Below are 19,729 nucleotides of genomic sequence, written 5' to 3' on the forward strand. Positions count from 1 at the left end.
TTAACTGGATTGTTCTAAGATGTGAATAAGCGGCTATAAAAATGTGTAAAAAATTACATTTTTAGCGGTGACTGAGTACAGTTGCCGTTTGCATCTTGAATAGCTGTAATTAATGCATTTATTGCACTGAAGTTGAATCACAAGGATTTTTCCTGATTATTGTGCTCAAAATGAATGTACCTTAAATGTTGTTGTAGAAAATCTGATGATTTAGATAAAATGGCATCTAATTGATGATTTTGGCTTTTGACGTTTATTTTTAATTGTATCTGTTGGATTACCGATACTTGCGTACACTTCTTTGAGGGGTTTAATTTTTTTCCCTCAATTTCATTTTCGAGTTTTTGTTCTTGTTTGTTCTAAAAGTTAGAATATGATATTATTCTACCTCAAAACAGCTTTTCCAGATTCCCACAACAGAGATGGAGATAAAGTTGGAGAGTCATTGAAATTTCAGAAACTCATCCCATTCCTTCCTCACAAAAGAATCAAAATATGGGTCCTTCAATCGCGATGTGTTGAAGCGTCATGTTGGTGGTATCTTAAATTTGATTCAAGTTTTAGATTGAGAGAAATTGGTGCGTGATCACTGATGATGATTGGATGTTTTTTTGGACTAATCCTTTGAGCAGCTGAGTTATTTCAAAGGAGCTGAGTTATTTCAAAGATAAATCTATTCTTGAGAAAGACTGGTGAACTGCTGAGGAAAAAGTGTATTCTCTTTTTATGTGGTTTTTCAGCCTCCGTATCTTGAGACCAGTCATTTATATATTTTAATGTATTAGGACAGTGAGGTTGATTGCTATTTTAAAAAATTGATCGATGTATTTGTGGATCTAATGTATGATTTAAAATCACCTCCCATAATTATAGAGTTGCATGATAACACACATGAAAGGTTGGATCATCTTTATTTTCAGTGTATATACTAACAGTTGTAGAAAGCTTGTTTAATATTGTGGCCTGTATAATTATATATCGGCCTTCTGGATCCTCAACTGGACTATTTATTGTAAGTAATACAGTAATCTTATGAACCAATATTGCGACTCCTCTTTGTCTGCAGTTATAGAAGGCTGAAAAAACATGAGTAAAATTTGCATCAATGAGACATTTTTCTTCTGATTTAATGCGGATTTCTTGTCGTAGGAGTAAATGTGTTTTAAATTTGGTGATATAATTCATAATTTTATTTCTCTTTGCCTGTGATCGAATGCCATTGATATTCTGTGACATAACATGATTGTGTGCATTATGATTTCAAATGGATTTAGAACTATGCATTCTTTGCTTTTTATGACTGCTTTCAGAACATTTCTCATCATATTGACACCTTTTAATTAGATAAAGTCCCGTCATCCCAGGGTACATGGAAGGAAACAAAACAAATAAGAGGATAATATAATGTGGGGTGATGGTGTGTAAGGGAAAATTTGGGTGGTGTGTGTGTTTAGTACATATGGAACCAAGCAGAGCAATAAAACATAGAGTAATAAAAGATAAGAGAGGAGGTTCATGCTGATCGTGTGTGTGATTCTGTATTTGCTTATCTAAATGAAGTAAAAGGATGATACAAAATATACACTTATGAGAATTTGGAATATAAACAAATCAAAACAACCACTGATCAAGAAAAGCCAGGGAGGGATGTTGGAATCTTGAAATTGTTGCCATCGACGTAAGGCTATTCAACCACTAACCTATGCTTCTCGTTCATTTTATTGGGGAACTAATCATTCATTCCAAACAAAGATTCCATTCTAAACAAAGTTCCTTTTACATTCCTGACATTTGGATTTTACAAACACTTTTTGCTGAAAGTGTTGAAACTCTTTTTGACAAAATAACGAGGTAGATTTCCTGGATGAGGGGCTCCTAATTGGTGGATTTGATAAAAAGTAGTCTTGTCAACTGTATCTTTAGGGCATGTCAAAAATTTTGACTGTAATATCGGGATCTTCCGTAGTATTTTCTGGAATGCCAGATAAGATGAGGTTGTAACGCATACTTCTTGATTTGAATATCTAGCGTAGTTTCTTTCAAAAGTTTATATTCTAATGTGAGTGTTTGTAATAGTGAAGAACCTAACACCAGGTTTTACCAGAGTGCTGCATTATCTAATTGTAAATCTCTCACATGCTGCTGTATGAATTCCAGACTCTTCCGGGTTTCTGTGATTTCTTGATGAAAGAACTCGAGTAAGAGCAGCAATTTCTTATAGATCAAGAGGAGGAGACTTGTTGGTAGCTCAGTCGAATCCAGTAAATATTCAGTTGAAGTGGAGGAATCCGTCTGTTTTTAAAATTTTTATTTGGTGTTCGATAGAAGCACTGAGGTTTTCCATTGTTGGTTGATTTGTTGGCACCCTTCATTCGCTGCAGAGCTGACGTGTGGTGCTCTAGAAGTTACAGTTGCTGGTGAAGGAGGCGAAGTAAAAAAAAAAAAAAAAAAATCTGTCTTTGAAATAAGCTTATGAGAGGAGAGATTCTTTCCCGTATACAGTTTCTTTCAATCTATGTGATAATCGTAGTCATGTTTTGTCTTAGGAAGATCATGCGACTGTCGTGTTTTCACAGCATACTCCTCGTGGGATTGGTTCGAGCTCCCCTGCACATTTTTCAATTCCCCCTCCCACCTGCTTTTGCAATTTTCACTGCTAGCAGAAAAGGTTCATCTCCCAAAAAAAGGGAGGGAGGTGCAGCCAAACGGTTTGAAAACTACTGCAATAACGCAACAGCAGTCAACTGTTCAGAGCAATGGTGAGTGTTGTAAGGAAGTGCAGAAAATGGTCCAAACAGGTTTGAACAGGTGAAGAAATGTCTCAGGTGTGTGCGACAGAAGAGCCACCTAGGATAAAGGATGAAGTTTATAAGATAGTGGTGATGTACGATGTTATAGACCAGTGATTTCCAACCTTTATAGAGCCAAGGCACATATTTTACAACTGAAAAATACCACGGCACACCAACAAAAGTAAATGTCACCAAAAATGTATAGATTAATTACTGTATGTAATTCCTGCCATCTAATAGAAGAGGATTTTTTTTGTTCTGTCTGTCATTGTGCCTCACTGGCATAAATAGATGAATAAAGATACATTATTTCCCGGAAATAAATATATATTTTTTTAAGCAATTACATAAAATTGGATAACTTCCCATGGCAGACCTGAAGAGTGCTCATGGCACACTAATGTACCCCGGCACACTGTTTGGGAATCACTGTAAGAGACAGTCGCAGTGAAGAGACAACAGGAAGCATAGCTGGAGGTGGCGTAAGAAGTTAATTGATGTTCTTTCGAGGATTATCCAGGTTGGATAGGATTAGAAATTAGCTCATCAGAGGGACAGCCAACGTTATATATTTTGGACACAAAGTTAGTAGAGAGCAAACCTTGGTTTGGGCACATCCAGACGAGAGAATGAGTCGATTGGAAGAAAGATTATGAAGATTGAGTTGTCAGCCAAGAGAGCTACAGAAAGACCAAAGAAAAGGTTGATATAGTAAGGCAAGACTGAGGCATTTGGTGCTAGAGAGGAAGATGCAGACGATAGGATGACACTTTGTGGCGACCCCTAACCAAGACAAAGGAAAAGAAGCAGACATTACATGAATGCAATAAATGTCATCCCATTTGTTCATCATGTGGATGAGAAAATTCTTGTGTGTGTGTGTGTGTGTGTGTTTTCTCAGAGGTGGAACCCGGTGGACGGCTTCACTGATACGTTGCTGCCCACAGACCGCTGGCCCTGGAGTGATGTGACTGGGATGAATACCCAACCACTCCACAGCTTTCAGTTGCCATCTCGCAGCTGGGAATGGGAGGGGGACTGGTATGTGGATCACAGCTGGGTAGGAGAACCCAGCCACGCTGGGGTGAGAACACACCTGCTTTCTATTTAGATCCATTTACCTTTATTGTCACATTTATTGCCATGAAAAAATTTGCATTTCTAAATCATTTGCCTTTAATCTTTTAGAAATGCTTTATTTCCAACATTTATTTAATATGAGGGTTTCAGCTGAGATAACACGCTGTGGCGACCCCTCATGGGACAAGCTGAAAGAAACTCACTTATGTAGGTTCAATATTAATTAATGTGCAATGCATTTTAATTAAATTATGAAAGTATTTGATTAAATGTTCTTATGAAACAATTTTTCCCTGAAAGGTTATTTTTTTCCCCTCGATAGTTAAAAAAAACAAAAACGCCACGTTATATACTTAAGTTGTCTGTAGGATTAAATATTTAAACCGATGATTTGAAACCTGTGAGCAGGATTCGAGATTGCAACCCAAATGCTCACGTGACTTTCATTGTACGTGAACAAAATAGTTAAAACATGGCCGTTCCCTATAATGCACTCAGGTTTGGGCATGGGCAGATACCTCCAATGTGTAGAAGAAGAAAACGCTACCTGTATTCTGCATAGAAGGAGAAAAATCTACTTCATTTGCCCGTAGATGATGAAGCTACCTCTAGCAAATAGAATACGTTGCTAGTTTTTTTGCACCCTTTAACAGGATGCAGCATGACAAGCACAAATGCAAAATATATAGTTTTAATTGAATTAATTTAAAATCTTTCACAAAAATTTTTCGCTTGAAAAGGTCTTCATTTCTGAGGTCTGCCAAGTGATTTTAAACGTGTGGGGCACCATGAAATAATTTATCACGAACGGATTGAAAGACTGGACTGCTACATGAGAACAGCAGAACTTCTGGAGTATTTCCAGATGAAAATGACATTGAGAGTGACACAGACTGAAATAGTGTGTGATGGAAACTTTCTGAGGCCCTTCAACTCTGATACTGAAGACTACAACTAGTGGTTTCAGCAAACAAGAGGATTATGAATAAAATAAACTTTTCTGTTATGGTTGAGCCATTTTTCTGTCGTGTTACAGTCAGTTTGGAAACAAGGTATGGAAATAAGCATTTACAAAATCTTTGTGTGAATATCTAATGTCACAGCGTACATGTACGTATGCTATATATCTGCGGTGTCTAGTCAGGTGCAGCTCGTGCATGGGGGGGAGAAAACGCAACAGAGTGGACGCGGTTTATTACCTGGTGTGCGCTCTGGAAAATATGGTTCATGTAACTTTATGTAACGGATATCAATTCCTAAAACAAAGACCACAGAGACTGGCCTGTCCTGCTTTTTCTTTTCCACTTACTGCGATCCCCAACGTTCACGTTGTAATCCTACAAGATGGGAGGATATCTGTTTTGACTCTCATGGATAACGGTCACTTCTTGTTCATGGACACACCCCCAGGGGGGACAGAAAACACTTGACAATCCCTTGCCGGTATAAACCCATATTTTCATGACCATAAGGCACACTTAAGTCTTACATTTGCTCCAAAATGGAAGGGGAACCTTATAATGTGGTGCACATTTGTGCACTGACTCTAAAAGCTGTAAATGTTGTGACTTTTTATGAGTGCTCCACCTGACTGACTGACAGAACATTACCTGCAGACACGCTGCTTATATAGAGGAAACGCGGACGTGACTGAGGACACTAAAGGGTAGGCATGGAAGAGGAGGGTCAAGGCACGGCCCCCACCAGGGAAATATTGCCATTATTTGCTTTGTGCATAACATCGTTTTGGCTAAGGACCCCTGAAAATGGCACCAACAAAGAGACATGCTTACAAAGCAGACTTTAAACTGCAAGTTATCAGCTACGTAGAGGAACATGGGAAGGATGGGAATCAAGCAGCTGCGAGAGACTTCAAGATCAATTAATCCATGGTTTGCAATTGGAGGTAGCAGGAAGACGAGCTTCAACAAAACGAAGGAACTTCAACCACTGGACTTTGGTGGAAACAGGACATTCAAAGTGAGGTTGCAAGCGGCGTGGGAGCGATGGATGACAAATGGTGAACACAGTTTTACTAAGACTGGTATGAAGGGAGTTATGCCACAATTTACGAATGCATTATGGATGCTTGAGCTAACATGTCTGTTTCATCTGTCGTTTGAGCTTTCACTTTCTGAGGAGCTGCACGGCAACGAGACATACTCTGACAATGACTAGTGGGAACCTGGTGTGTTTGGAGAAGTTGCCCAGGTGTATATCTCAGATACAGAAGATGAGGATTTGATTTGTGGATTAGGATTAATGAAAAAATGGAGTACGAGTATTGTTAAATACTTGAAGTACAACCAAACTCACTGTTTACTTTGAGTACTTCAATAAAGTACAGTTTTCCTCCCACTGCCTTTTTAAATAACGTCCATGCATGTTACCGTATGCTTTAAGGTAGCGTATTGTAGTGTCACTGGCAGGTGCTCTCACCTTGCTTTGTGGCACTAAACATGTACAGTGCCATGAAAAAGTATTGACCCCATTCTGATTTCTTTTTTTTTTTTTTTTTGCACGTATATCTATCACACACAGGTTTTAAATCATCAAACCAATTTTAATATAACTCAGAGACAACGCAAGGAAATACAAAATGCAGTTTTCATATTGCAATTCAATTTATTAAGGCACAAAAAAATCCAAACCTTTCTGACCCTCTGTGGAAAAAGTAATTGCTCCCTCCCTTGTTAAATTACAAAGTTACTGTGACTAACCAGAATTTTTGGAAAGGTAAGTCTGGAAAAGGTTGCAATGCCATTTCAGCAAACCAGTCAGTCATTATCCACAAATGGGAGAAAACTAGAACAAGTAGCAAACCTTTCCAGGTATGGACGACCAACTAAGAGTGCAATGTCGACTCATTCTGGAGGTCACAAAAGAACATCAAACAACCTCTAAAGATCTGCAGGCCTCGCTGGCCTCAGTTAAGATCAGTGTTCATGACTACTGTAAAAAAGATACTGGCCAAAATTGCATCCACGGGAGGGTTCCCAGGCAAAAACCCCTGCTGTCTGCAAAGAATACAAAGGCTTGTCTCACATTTGCCAAACATCTTGATGATCCTCAAGATTTTTAGAGGAACAATCTCTGGACTGACAAGTTAATATCTGAACTTTTTGGAAGGTGTGCGGCCCCTTACATCTGGCGTAGAAATGGCACAGCTTTTGATAAAAAGAACATTATGCCAACAGTGAAGCATGACCGTTTGACTGCTTTGCTGCCCCAGGACCAGGACTACTTGCTGTGATTGATGGAACTATGAGTTTTGCTGTGTACCAGAAAATCCTAAAGGGGAACATCCAGCCATTAGTTCATGCCCTCAAACTCAAGTGCTCTTGGGTCGTGCAGCAGGACAATCAGTTGAAACAAACCAGCAAGTCCACCTCTGACTGACCATCTGACACACAAAAAAAAGAGAGTTTTGAAGCCAAGTCAAAGTCCGGCTTTAAATCCAATTGAGATGCTTTGGTGTGACCTTAAATGGACAGTTCATGATAGAAAACTCTCCAATATTGGTTTTCTATGAGCACTCCGGTTTCCTCCCATATCCCTAAAACAGAATTAATTGGAGCCTCTAAATTGCTCTTAGGTGTGATTGTGACTGCGAATGTTTGTTTGTATTTATGCTCTGAGATTGGGTGTGCCCTGCCTCTTGCCCTGCAAGCACAAAATATATGCTTCATGACAGAGGACAGATGAAATAATATTTTGTCTAATAATGAGGGAAAACTGTGTTCTTTTCTCTGCTTAGCTAATCTAATTGCATATACTCATTACGAGCTGAATTAAAATACCTTTAAAATATGGAAATATTTTTATTTGAACTTTGAGTCAACTTTTTTCCCCCGCACAGCATGTTCCCAGCAAACAGCAACAATGCATTTTAAAGCTAGGAAGAGGGTTATAGAAGACAGCCAGTGTTTAACGCTGTTGTTTGATTTTGTGATCGTCGTTGCTTTTATGTATCTTTTATTTTTTTTTTCTCACAGTGGTTGTTCTTCCAAGTGCCGCATGGCATTCAAAACTGTACAAATACTGTATGTTTCATTCATTCATTTTTCTATACATCCTCACTAGGGTTGTGGACGTGCAGTAGTCTAACCCAGCTATCTTTAGGTGAGAGGCAGGGGAAACTGAGCTGGTCGTCAGTCAATCACAGGACACATCACCATTCTCTCTCACATTTAAACCTACACAGAATTTAGAGTTTTTGATTAACCTACCATGCATGTTTTTGGGAGCGGAAACCGGAGTAAGCAGAGAAAACCCACACAGGCACAGGGAGTACCTGCAAACTCCACACAAGCAGGGCCAGGATTTGAAAGCTTGTTCTCAGAACTGTGAGGCACATGTGCTCTGTATGTTTCATCCATTTGTAATAAAACAAACAGCATGGTGTCTTTGCGGTTAACAAAACAAAGGGGGGGAAAAAAAACTCAAACTACTGGCTGTCTTTGTCCACACCTCTAAACTAATAAGCAGATCCTAATTAAATAGGCTTTAAAACAGTTACAAGTATTTTTTATCTGAAATGGAATTTCATGTACACTTTACATAATATATATCATGAATGCTGGGTCTTGTTGGTTTTCTAAGAATCTACTGCACCTACTGGTAACTTTTGAATAAAAATACAGTTAAAAGAAATACTGAAAATGTGGATTAATCCGGTTAGTCACATTACTGCATGCCACTGCTTTTTGCAGAAAAAAAAATCTTGTTCCCAGCAAAATATATTGGAAATACATCACAAATTACTGTCAGTCTTCATAAAACTATGGTATGCGAGTTAACAGAATTTCGTCAGCATGCAATGTCATATCCAAAAAGTGTGTGAACGAATCAGGTGCTCCCAGTGCAAAAGTTTGTGTAGAGTCCTGATAAGTATGATACAATGAGAAAGTGGGCAAATACATTTTGTCCATGCTACCCTGCAGGGTTGGGAATATGCTGTCGACTTCCCCGCTAACTTCTCACCTGACAAGAAGTGGAACTCCTGTGTGCGTCGTCGGCGCTGGATCCGCTACAGAAGATATACAGCACAAGGGACCTGGGCAAAAGTTTGGACTCTCCTTTGTTTTAAATCCTCTCTGTACATTTCAGCCCCACAATTTGACAGAAGATACTGCCTGCAGATCCCCTTGGACCATCCTAGGAAGCTCCCACCACCTCTCTGTGATCTTAGTTGCGGTGGCTGGGAGATGAGTGATGAGTCCGGAAGGTATCCTTATCTTTGGGCTGTGTCTCAACAAGGGCAGGTCAGTAGGTTTGCAAATTTTTTTTTTTTTTTTTTAAATTGGAAGCTGACATCCATCCATTTTTTTGTACAGCTTATCCTCACTAGAGTCACTGATGTGCTGGATCATATCCCAGCTATCTTTCGGGGAGAGGTGGGGTGGGGGGTCGCCAGGTTCTCACAGGGCACATAATAAGAAAAAACTATTCACACTCACATTGATACCTATGAGTCATTTGCCAATTAACATACTGTGCATGTTTTTAGGATGTGGAAGGAAACAAGCTTGCGGAGAAAACCCAGGTAGCCTCGGGGAGAACATGCAAACCCCAAACAATTGTGGCCAGATTTCAACGATTCAACAATCATTCAAAAAAAATTCTAGCCATAGTCATTAGGATCCTTCTTAACTATAAAACAAGTGAATAACCCCAACACTTTTACTTTATGAACATTAACATGTATAGTTTTCCATTTGAATTACTTTTGTATGCACATTTGGTGATGAAAAGCATCAGTGGTGTCACTGTCCACTTTCTCTATAGTCAGCTGGCACTGACAGCAGCACCACTGCGATTGATACCATGTAATATTACATTCTTTCAAGGCATAAAGCTAAATTAATTATTCAATATTCTACTGTGATGGAAAGGTTTTCTTTTTCAAATTCAATATTTAGATATTTGATCTTATCAATTTATCATAACTTTTTGGGCTTGCCTCAACTATTTTGTTGACTTTATCCAATTGATTTGTTGACCATATTTCTTTTTTTAGTGAATAATGCTGTAGTGTTAAATCGCAATTGCAATATTTATTTTTAAAAGAAATAAACCAAGGCATTGAAGTGTATTTTCCCAAATCCTTATTCATGACCAGCTAGTTTTAGCGTAATACATTAAGGCTTATCATTTTCCAAATGACGAGGATTGGCTAAATGTTTAAGGGTATGTTGTACGTCAAGGATCGCATGGCCGACCACCCCTGCATTGCATTACGTCACTTACACATTGCTATGTGCAGCATTTCTGCATAGCTTGTGCATAGTCTCCTGCATACACGTCGAAAAAAAATTGCTGCGTGGCGTAAGCTCATCTCTCGTGATTGTCTCGTTAGGTTACAGACTGTGATGACGTACTCACCGTTCCCCCCGGTTCTACATACCACATACTTTGCTGCCTCATCTCAATCAATTTTGCAGCATAATTAAAAGTATCTGGTCATTTCAATCCATTTGTCCAAGCAAACGTGCTTCCACGGTTGCCATTGTTGTTGATTTGTTTTTTGTATTATTTTTTTTCCTTGTTTAAGGAAAGTAAAAATGAGGACTGGAAGGGATGGGAAGGATGTGCAGCAGGTAAGGGTGATTAAAGATAGAGATGGAAATTTAAATGTACTGACGAGTGCCAGTAGTGTGCTAAATAGATTGAAAGAATACTTTGAGAAGTTGACGAATGAAGAAATTGAGAGAAGTAAGGGTAGAAGCGACAGGTGTGACAGACCAGGAAGTGGCATTGATTAGTAAGGGGGAAGTTAGAAAGGCACTAATAGGGTGAAAAATGGAAAGGCAGTTGGTCCTGATGACCTGTGAAGGTATTGAACCAATTTGAAGAGGTGGCTGTGGAGTTTGTGACCAACTTATTCAACAGAATACGAGCAGACGAGAAGATGCCTGAAGAGTGGAACAAAAGTGTGCTAGTTCCCATTTTCAAGAACAAAGGTGATTTGCAAATCTGTGGGAACTATAGAGGAATAAAGTTGATGGGCCACACAAAGTTATGGGAAAGAGTAGTAGAGGCTAGACTCAGGACAGAGGTATCTGTGAGCAACAGTATGGTTTCATGCCTAGAAAGAGTACCACAGATGCATTATTTTCCTTGAGGATGCTAGTGGAAAAGTTCTAAGATCTAGAGAGAGCCTATGACAGAGTACCAAGGGAGGAACTATGGTACTGCATACGTAAGTCTGGTGTGGCAGAGAAATGTTAGAATAGTACATGTATGAGGGCAGCAGAATAGCGGGTGAGGTGTGGCATAGGTGTGATAAGAAGTTAAGGTGGAGGTGGGACTGCATCAGGGATCAGCTTTGAGCCCCTTCCATTTGCAGTGGTAATGGATAGACTGACAGATGAGGTTAGACTGGAATCCCCTTGGACCATGATGTTTACAGGTGATGTGCAGAGAGCAGGTGGACGGGGGGGACAATTAGAAAGATGGAAGCATGCACTGGAAAGGATAGGAATGAAAATTAGCCAAAGTAAAGGAGAATATACAAAGAAGAAAATAAGTATTTGAACACCCTGCAATATTGCAATGTCTCCCACTTAGAAATCATGGAGGGGTCTGAAATTTCCATCATAGGTGCATGTTCACTGTGAGAGAGCTAATCTAAAAAGAAAAATCCAGAAATCATAATGTATGTTTTTTTTTTTTTTTATTCTTATGGAGCCACTCCTTGCTTTTCTTGGATGTGTGGTTCGGGTCATTGTCATGTTGAAAGACCGAACCACGACCCATCTTCAATGCTCTGAGGGAAAGAAGTTGCTCCCAAAATCTCACAATACGTGGCCGCGGTCATCCTCTCCTAATACTGTGCAGTTCTCCTGTCCCATGTCCAGAACAACATCCCCAAAGCATGATGCTACCACCCCCATGCTTCACTGTAGGGATGGTGTTCTTGGGATGGAACTCATCATTCGTCTTATAATTATTTAAGAAGGGGGTAAATGACCTTTACACAGGGGGTCACACAGGTTTGGATTTTTTCTAACCTTAATAAATTGAATTGTCATTTGAAAACTGCCTTTTGTATATCCTGGGGTTGTCTGAATGACACTAAAATTGCTTTGATAATTTGAAACCTTTGTGTGTTATCACACTTCAAAAAATACAGAAATCATTGAGGCGAGCAAATACATTTTTACGGCATTGTAATCCCAGTATATTTCATTCCCATGTTTCCTCAATATTTATGTGTTCGTCATTTTGTTTCAGGTGTGGTTTCGGGAGGGCATCCATCCTCGGGTCCCAGAGGGCTCTAGCTGGGATGAAGTAGAGGTGCCTAAGGAGGTGGCCCAGTTATCGCTGGGACCGAGAGACCTGCTGTGGGCTGTTCTGTGGGATGGAAACCTGCTGGTCCGCACAGGCCTCAGCTTGGACAGCCCTACAGGTCAATGGTCTCCACTGTGCCTCTCGTCTCCTTGTCTTTTTGAGTGACAGTGGAATTTCCATAATGCCATGAAATCCTCATTTCGATCCTCCACCAGGTGTGTCTTGGGTGGAGTTAGAATCACCTGCAAAAGAGGTTGAAACGCTTCACGTGTCAGTAGGGGTCAGTGTAGTGTGGGTGATCACAAAGGACTATAAGGTGAGTCATATGTTGATGACGTCATCATTGCAATTTGTGGTTAAAGTCCGTGTGGGGTTTCAACCATAGGTGTGGTTCAGGCGAGGTGTCAATTCCCACAATCCTTGCGGGTCAGGATGGATCAGGATAGTTGGCGAGATGATGATGCTCGACGTGGGACTCAACGACCAGGTTACATAATTATCATCACAGCATTTACCTCTCCTTTCCAGTGACAGCATGTAACAAAGTAGAAATACTGGGAGTTGTCGGGTTAAGACGGTCTCGACCTCAAATGTTTCGACTTTACGACGCCCCTGTTGTCTGCCTTAATATCCCCAGGACCATGGTGTTTCTGAGTTGCTCATGGATATTGCTTATGTGTGTTTGTGCACTGGGAGTTTATATGCCCTTTTCGCCCACCTCTTTACGGATTATGGTCCAAAAGAAGAAAGCTGGGTTGGTCCAGTCGAAAGAAAAGTAATGACCGTTTAAACGAAGCTTAACATCATAGAGAAAAAAAAAACAAAAACGAGAGAATTAACACCAAAAGACATGACAGACATAAAGACTTGGGCTTTAGTTGGCTGAGCGTGGTGATTATTATTAAGGACAAAGCCCGTATTTTACCACGTGTGAAGGGTTTCACCCCAATGAGGGATACAGTGATCACGATGCAACTTTTTTTGTGAAGGAAAAAAAAATGAAGCAACATTCTTTGATCGTAGCCGAGATGGAAAGATTATTTACGTTATGGATCAAAGATCCGAATCATCGTTGGCTTAATATTAGCCTCATGTTCATTAAGGGAAGAGGCATGACGTATTTTCCTAACTTTGAAAGAGCAGAAAGGAGAGGATGCCGAGGAGGAATTTACCGCTAGCAATAGCTACCTGGACTCTGAGTCCAGCCTTCCTTCCCTAATAGTAAGTGAAGCATCTTATATTTTTTACTTAATGTAGTTTTAGTATTTTATGCAAAGTACCCATACCTACCTATTTTCTGAGCCACTTATCCTTACAAGGGTCGTGGGAATGCTGAAGCCAATCCCAGCGGTCATCGTACATTTTGACTTTAACGGTTAAATCCGACTTAAATCGAAATTAGTTAAATCCCTACTGTAGGAATGGATCTGTCATAGACCAAGGACTCCCTGTACTCCTACAGTGAAGAAAATAAGCATTTGAACACCCTGCTATATTGCAAGTTCTCCCACTTAGAAATCATGTAGGGGTCTGAAATTTTCATCATAAGGTGCATGTCCACTGTGAGAGAGATAATCTAAAAAGAAAAATCCAGAAATCACAATGTATTTAAAAAAAAATAAAAATTAAAATTACGATTTATTTGTGTTATACATCTGCAAATAAGTATTTGTACATCCAAGAAAACCAATATTAAAATTTGGTACAGTAGCCTTTGTTTGCAATTACAGATGCCAAACATTTGCTGTAGTTGTTCACCAGGTTTGCACACACTGCAGGAGGGATTTTGGCATACTCCTCCACACAGATCTTCTCTAGATCAGACAGGTTTCAGGGCTGTCGCTGAGAAGCACGGAGTTTCAGCTCCCTCCAAAGATTTTCTATTGGGTTTATATCTGGAGACTGGGTAGGCCACGCCAGAACCTTGATGTGATTCTTATGGAGCTACTCCTTGCTTTTCCTGGATGTGTGCTTCGGGTCATTGTCATGTTGAAAGACCCAACCACGACCCATCTTCTATGCTTTGAGGGAAAGAGGTTGCTCCCCAAAATCTCACAATACATGGTCGCGGTCATCCTCTCCTTAATACAGTGCAGTCGTCCTGTCCCATGTGCAGAAAAACACCCCAAAGCATGATGTTACCCATGCTTAACAGTAGGGATGGTGTTCTTGGGATGGAACTCATCAATCGTCTGCCTCCAAACACAGTTAGTGGAATTATGACCAAAAAGTTCAATTTTGATCTCATCTGACCACAAAACTTTCTCCCATGACTCCTCTGTATCATCCAAATGGTCATTGGCAAACTTAAGACAGGTCTTGACGTGCTGGTTTAAGCAGGGGAACCTTCCGTGCCATGCAGGATTTCAAACCATGACATCTTAATGTATTACCAACTGTCACTCAGAAACAGTGGTCCCTGCTCTTTTCCGGCCATTGACCAAGTCCTGTCATGTAGTCTTTGGCTGATTCCTCACCTTTCTAAGGATCATTGAGACCCCACGAGGGGATATCTTGGCTCCACTCTGATTGAGATTGACCATCATGTTTAGCTTCTTCCATTTTCTTATGATTGCTCCAACAGTGGACCTTTTTTCACCAAGCTGCTTGGCAATTTCTCCATAGGCCTTTGGGGAGTTGTACAATTTTTTCTCTGTCTTTGGACAGCTCATTGGTCTTGGCCATGTTACAAGGTTGAGTCTTACTGATTGTATGGGGTGGACAGGTCTCTTTATGAAGCTAAGGACCTCACACAGGTGCATCGGGTTCAGGATAAATACATGGAGTAGAGGTGGACTTTTAAAGGTGGACTAACAGGTCTTTGAGGGTCAGAATTCTAGCTAATAGACCGGTTTTCAAATACTTCTTTGCAGCTGTATCACATAAATAAAGAGTTAAAAAATCATACATTGTGATTTCTGGATTTTTTTTTAGATTGTCTCTCACAGTGGACATGCACCTACGATGAAAATTTCAGACCCCTCCATGATTTCTAAGTGGGAGAACTTGCAATATAGTACGGTGTTGACATTTTCTTCACTGTACTATACGCAGGTGGACTTTTCATATATATCTGTAATTGAATATTTTAATCTCTGTTAACTGAGAGGTCTTGAGGTTTTGTAAGGTGGATTTTTTTTTTTTTTTTTTTTTTTTTTTGCCCATGTATGACTTCAAGAGATTTTTCTTCGATTTCTTAGTCAGTGTTTTTTTCTTTTGTTATGCCAAATAATCAAAGTAGTGTGCCCTTGCCCATTCGCGGCTTGCTTTCACGTTAAAAAACATGCTAGCATTCATGCTAACAGTGTAACTGGTGTCGTCAGGTATCCTTAATTGGTCTATTCCAGTGATTTCCAACCTTTATAGAGCCAAGGCACATATTTTACAACTGAAAAATCTCACGGCACACCAACAAAAGTAAATGTCACCAAAAATGTATAGATTAATTACTGTATGTACTTCCTGCCATCTAATAGAAGAGGATTTTTTTGTTCCGTCTGTCATTGTGCCTCACTGGCATAAATAGATGAATAAAGATACATTAATTCTTGGAAATGTTTTTTTTAGCAATTACATAAAATTGGATAACTTCCCACGACACTAATGTACCCCGGCACACTGTTTGGGAATCTCTGGTCTAGTCACACAACATTTACAGATTGCGGAAATAGTGCACTTAAGGTGCGCTGTCCATTTTAGAGAAAATGTGAGACTTTTAAATTCACCATGTGGTCGGATAAATATGGTACATATAGTACATAAGTATTGTAATCATACATCTATTATTCGCAGATTTTTGTTCTCCGCATAAGCAATTTAACTAACCCCTGCGTATAACGAGTGAACACTGTATTGTATATAATTGACAGTAAAATTTTAAATTTTACTTGTTTTACGTTTTACTTGTTTAATCAGTACTTCTACTTTTACAATGTGTTTTTCCAACCTCAGCTCGTTTTAAACTTCATATACACACCTAATGGTCACATTAGGCACACCTGCACAATTAAATCTGTAAGACATCCTATAATAGGCATGGACAAAATCATAGGTACCTTTTCTTTTTTTAATGAAAGAAAAACGCACAGTGGTTACACAAATAATTCAAATCTGACAAAAGTAATAAAAATGCAATGAAAATTAAATGTAAAAGTCCTGTGACAGTGCTTTTAAATTGTGGTTTAGCAGAATTATAAAAAAAAAAAAAAAAAAAACTGGTGGTACCCTTAGAAAAATTTGGAAAAGTTACCCAATTGCACAGCCTTTAAAGTGTGTATGTCATGAATGCTGAGTCTTGTTGGTTTTCTGGGAATCTTCTGCACCTACTAGTAACTTGTTGCGTAACGTGTTATGTACCAATAAAAAATCTACTAAAAACATGGATTAATTCACGAAACTTTTTTTTTTTAAAACGAACTTTTTTTTCCCAGTTTTTTCCCCCCATGTAATTACATCATATAATTATAAGGCAGCTATTCACAGATGGTGAGCGTCCACTATACATTTTAGCAGAATCAGAAACAGTATTGTCATTTTTGTATACTTAAGCACAATGATGATGATCTAACAGTGCACAATGTCACAGTGACTTATAATAATATTAAATGTACTTTTTAGAAAAGCTAAAAAGGGAAGCTAGGAAAGCTAATTTAATTTGTAGCAGGTTTTACAAACACCGCTCTAAACTTTGAGACTGGCTGAGGCCTCTCCTTGTCTCCACTGGCAGGACGATTGAGGCAGGGCTGGCTGCTGAGCAGCTATTACTTTTGACTGCACTGCTAGTTTTGCAGAGGTAGAACTCACTCCACTTCCTTCAGCCTTAGGACACATGCACTCCTCAGGCATCAACCACTCCTGGTCTGACATGTAATGTGACCACAGGTACCTGCTCCACCACTTCCAGGCCAGCCTTCTCTCTATATTCCCACCACTCTGACATATGGGATGCTCCCTAATTAGAAGCTCGTTATCAAATCTCATGTTTTGTATATCAGGGCTGCATTTGTGTGACCCCCGTTCCCTCCATGTCAGTATTACATTGCATGGCCTTATTAGGTCACAAATACTTCTTGTGTCCTGCTAGTGCATATGCAGTATACTTGAAGGGTTTTGTAATTTCTGTGCATTTTACCACCATGAATTTACATTTATCTTTTATTTGAAAACATCTATTCAATGTATTATCCAATCCCAAGCCTGCAACAACTTAGACTGTGTAAAAAAAAAAAAAAAAAAAAAAAAAAAAAAAAAAAATTTAAAACGTTTTAAAAGCCTTTTGTTTTGATTTCAGGTTTGGGCTGTTGGTGAGGACCGCAGTCTATATTTCCGAATAGGGGTAACTCCATCCAAACCCAGTGGGAACGGTTGGATCCCTGTTTCTGCTGTGTGGGGCAAGAGCAAAGAGAATTCCCCACGCCGGTCTGCGTAAATATTTGAGACATTTAGCTTAATATTTTAATAATCACAATAATTATTTATAGTAATGATTTTCCTCATTATGTCATCAAGTTAAGCGATCAAGTTTATTTTCAAAGTGATTGACTCCTGGACACTGCTGAGTAACGTGGCTAATATTTTCATTGATCTAAGTGAGGCAGGACTGAACTCTATGAGCTCAAATGGCAACTTTTTTTCCCCCATTTTCCCATGGATCAAATATGATTAAACTTGTGGCTCATTTTTCTTTGCCCTATGAAAACTTGTGCCCAAGAAATTCAACAGAGCAAGAATTAGCCTTTTTATTTTTCCTCTGTTCATGGGCTATACCGTCAGAGCTATATGAACTTCATATTAAGAGTTGGCCATTTTTTTCATTGGCCTATTGGGAAGTTATGAGTGGGCCTTATGAACTTCGGTGAGCAAAAGGTTTTGTTGGTTTCTGTGTCTTTATTCATCCCCTTAATATATGTACCTTGATCAGAAATTTGCTGTTCAGCTGATACTGTCTTTGTCCTTGTACTGTACATTGCCTAGTGTTTTGTGCCCTCTCCCAACTTTAAATCAGTTTTGTATGTTTATATTTTGTTCTTAAAGGGACTGCAGTGAGTTTGGTAACTACCTGAAAGGAACTACCCAAGGTTCAGCGGTGAGCTGCACTGAATCTGATTCAGAATTAGGTCAGATGGAGCTGGCAAAAAGCACAAGTCATACCCCAGTCCTGCAGGCGGAAGCTCCCTCAGTGGTCCCCTTAGGAGGAGCCCCTGTACGCCCGACTGAGACACAAGATACCAGTGCAGCACCCAAAACCTTCATCCCTTCAAGTGACAGCTTCATCAACAGTCTCATGTCGGACTGCGACAGAACATCCATAAACCAACATCCGAGTGTAATACTTGTGGAGGAGAGGCAGTTCTCTCCAGCACAGATCCACCTGAGCCCTGAAGCCTCTGGACCTGGCAGCCCTTGGAGCAATGTGGATCTGGAAGGCGCAGAGGCATCTCAAAGTATGCAAGCAGCAGTGCCTCACCCCGGTCAAGGTAGTGCCCCCTATAGACTGGGTCTGGGAGGTATACAAGGTATTGAGGAGGAGGACGGTCCTGTGTGGGCTTGGATCTCAGGAGGGGGGTGCAATGTGGATGCTGCCTCCCAAGTCAGCTGGCTCAGCGCTACAGGTATATGGTTGCGTTTTTCAAAATACGAGCTGTCATTAGGGTTGTTGTTTTTTCATATGCTTTGTGGCGTACCATAATTTAATTCTAAATGAGCTACTAATAGCTAATATGACGGCGGGTTCCTGAGAAATTCCTTTGTGTATGTATTATACGGCCTCCAGCTGGCTGACGCACACCAGAAGGAGCATCAGTCCATTAAATTCAAAGCAAAACGTTTTCAAAACTATTTAATTTTACATTCTATTTATTTAGATCCTTTCTGTATTTTTTTACATAGCACTGCATTATAGTGCTACTTTTCTTATTAAAAAATACATTACAACCAATTTTGTGGGGTTTTGTGGAGGCTGGAATGGAATGGCATTGCCATTCATTTCAATGTGGAAAAATGATTTCAGGTGTTTGTGTTTTGCGTGACCATCATGGCAATGGAACACTTAAACTGGTATCTCGAGGCACCACTTCAGTGACTTTTCAGATCGATGATGATGCCAGAACTTAAAATTGAGGGTTTTATGTAGAATGTGATTAGCGGGTATGTGCCACAGGTAGCATGTGACCCAGAGGTGAAAGAGAAATTTTGGAAGGGTTTTGAAAAAGTAGTTCTGAGCATCCTAAAGAAAGAGTTATGATTAGTGCAGATCGTCATGCACATGTTGGTGAGTAAAACAGGTGATGGGTAATTTCGACATCCAGGAAATGAACTTGGAGGGACAGATGGTGGGAGACTTTGTAAAAGGGATGGAAATGGCTGTAATGAACACTATTAAAAAAAAAAGCCAGGAAGATGGGTTGATCTGCAACAGGGGAGGTAGAAGCATGCAAGTGGATGACACCTTGTGCATATGATTTAATCTTAAGGTTACTGAATGTAAGGAGTGGTAGGGGAGAGTCTGAGACAGCAAAAGATGGTGGTTGGGAGGAATATTATGAAGGCAAAAGTAGAGAACCATG

At 39.7% G+C, this 19,729-nt stretch overlaps 1 protein-coding gene across 5 annotated transcripts in view; it reads left to right on the forward strand.

Annotated features, from left to right (window-relative positions):
* tecpr1b (tectonin beta-propeller repeat containing 1b) overlaps positions 1 to 19,729 on the forward strand; it is a 67,384-nt gene that overhangs the window by 16,330 nt on the left and 31,325 nt on the right. For 4 of the 5 annotated variants that reach the window (XM_061845599.1, XM_061845597.1, XM_061845601.1 and 1 more), the window contains exons 4-11: positions 3,694 to 3,876; positions 8,816 to 8,938; positions 9,014 to 9,136; positions 12,108 to 12,282; positions 12,380 to 12,480; positions 12,550 to 12,651; positions 17,455 to 17,588; positions 18,198 to 18,775. In XM_061845599.1, the coding sequence (XP_061701583.1) occupies positions 3,694 to 3,876; positions 8,816 to 8,938; positions 9,014 to 9,136; positions 12,108 to 12,282; positions 12,380 to 12,480; positions 12,550 to 12,651; positions 17,455 to 17,588; positions 18,198 to 18,775 (1,519 nt within the window). The remainder of the gene's footprint in view (positions 1 to 3,693; positions 3,877 to 8,815; positions 8,939 to 9,013; positions 9,137 to 12,107; positions 12,283 to 12,379; positions 12,481 to 12,549; positions 12,652 to 17,454; positions 17,589 to 18,197; positions 18,776 to 19,729) is intronic. The other variant, XM_061845602.1, reaches the window with a different exon arrangement.

The sequence above is a fragment of the Syngnathoides biaculeatus genome, chromosome 16, assembly GCF_019802595.1.
Source record: "Syngnathoides biaculeatus isolate LvHL_M chromosome 16, ASM1980259v1, whole genome shotgun sequence".
Taxonomy (NCBI): Eukaryota; Metazoa; Chordata; class Actinopteri; order Syngnathiformes; family Syngnathidae; genus Syngnathoides; species Syngnathoides biaculeatus.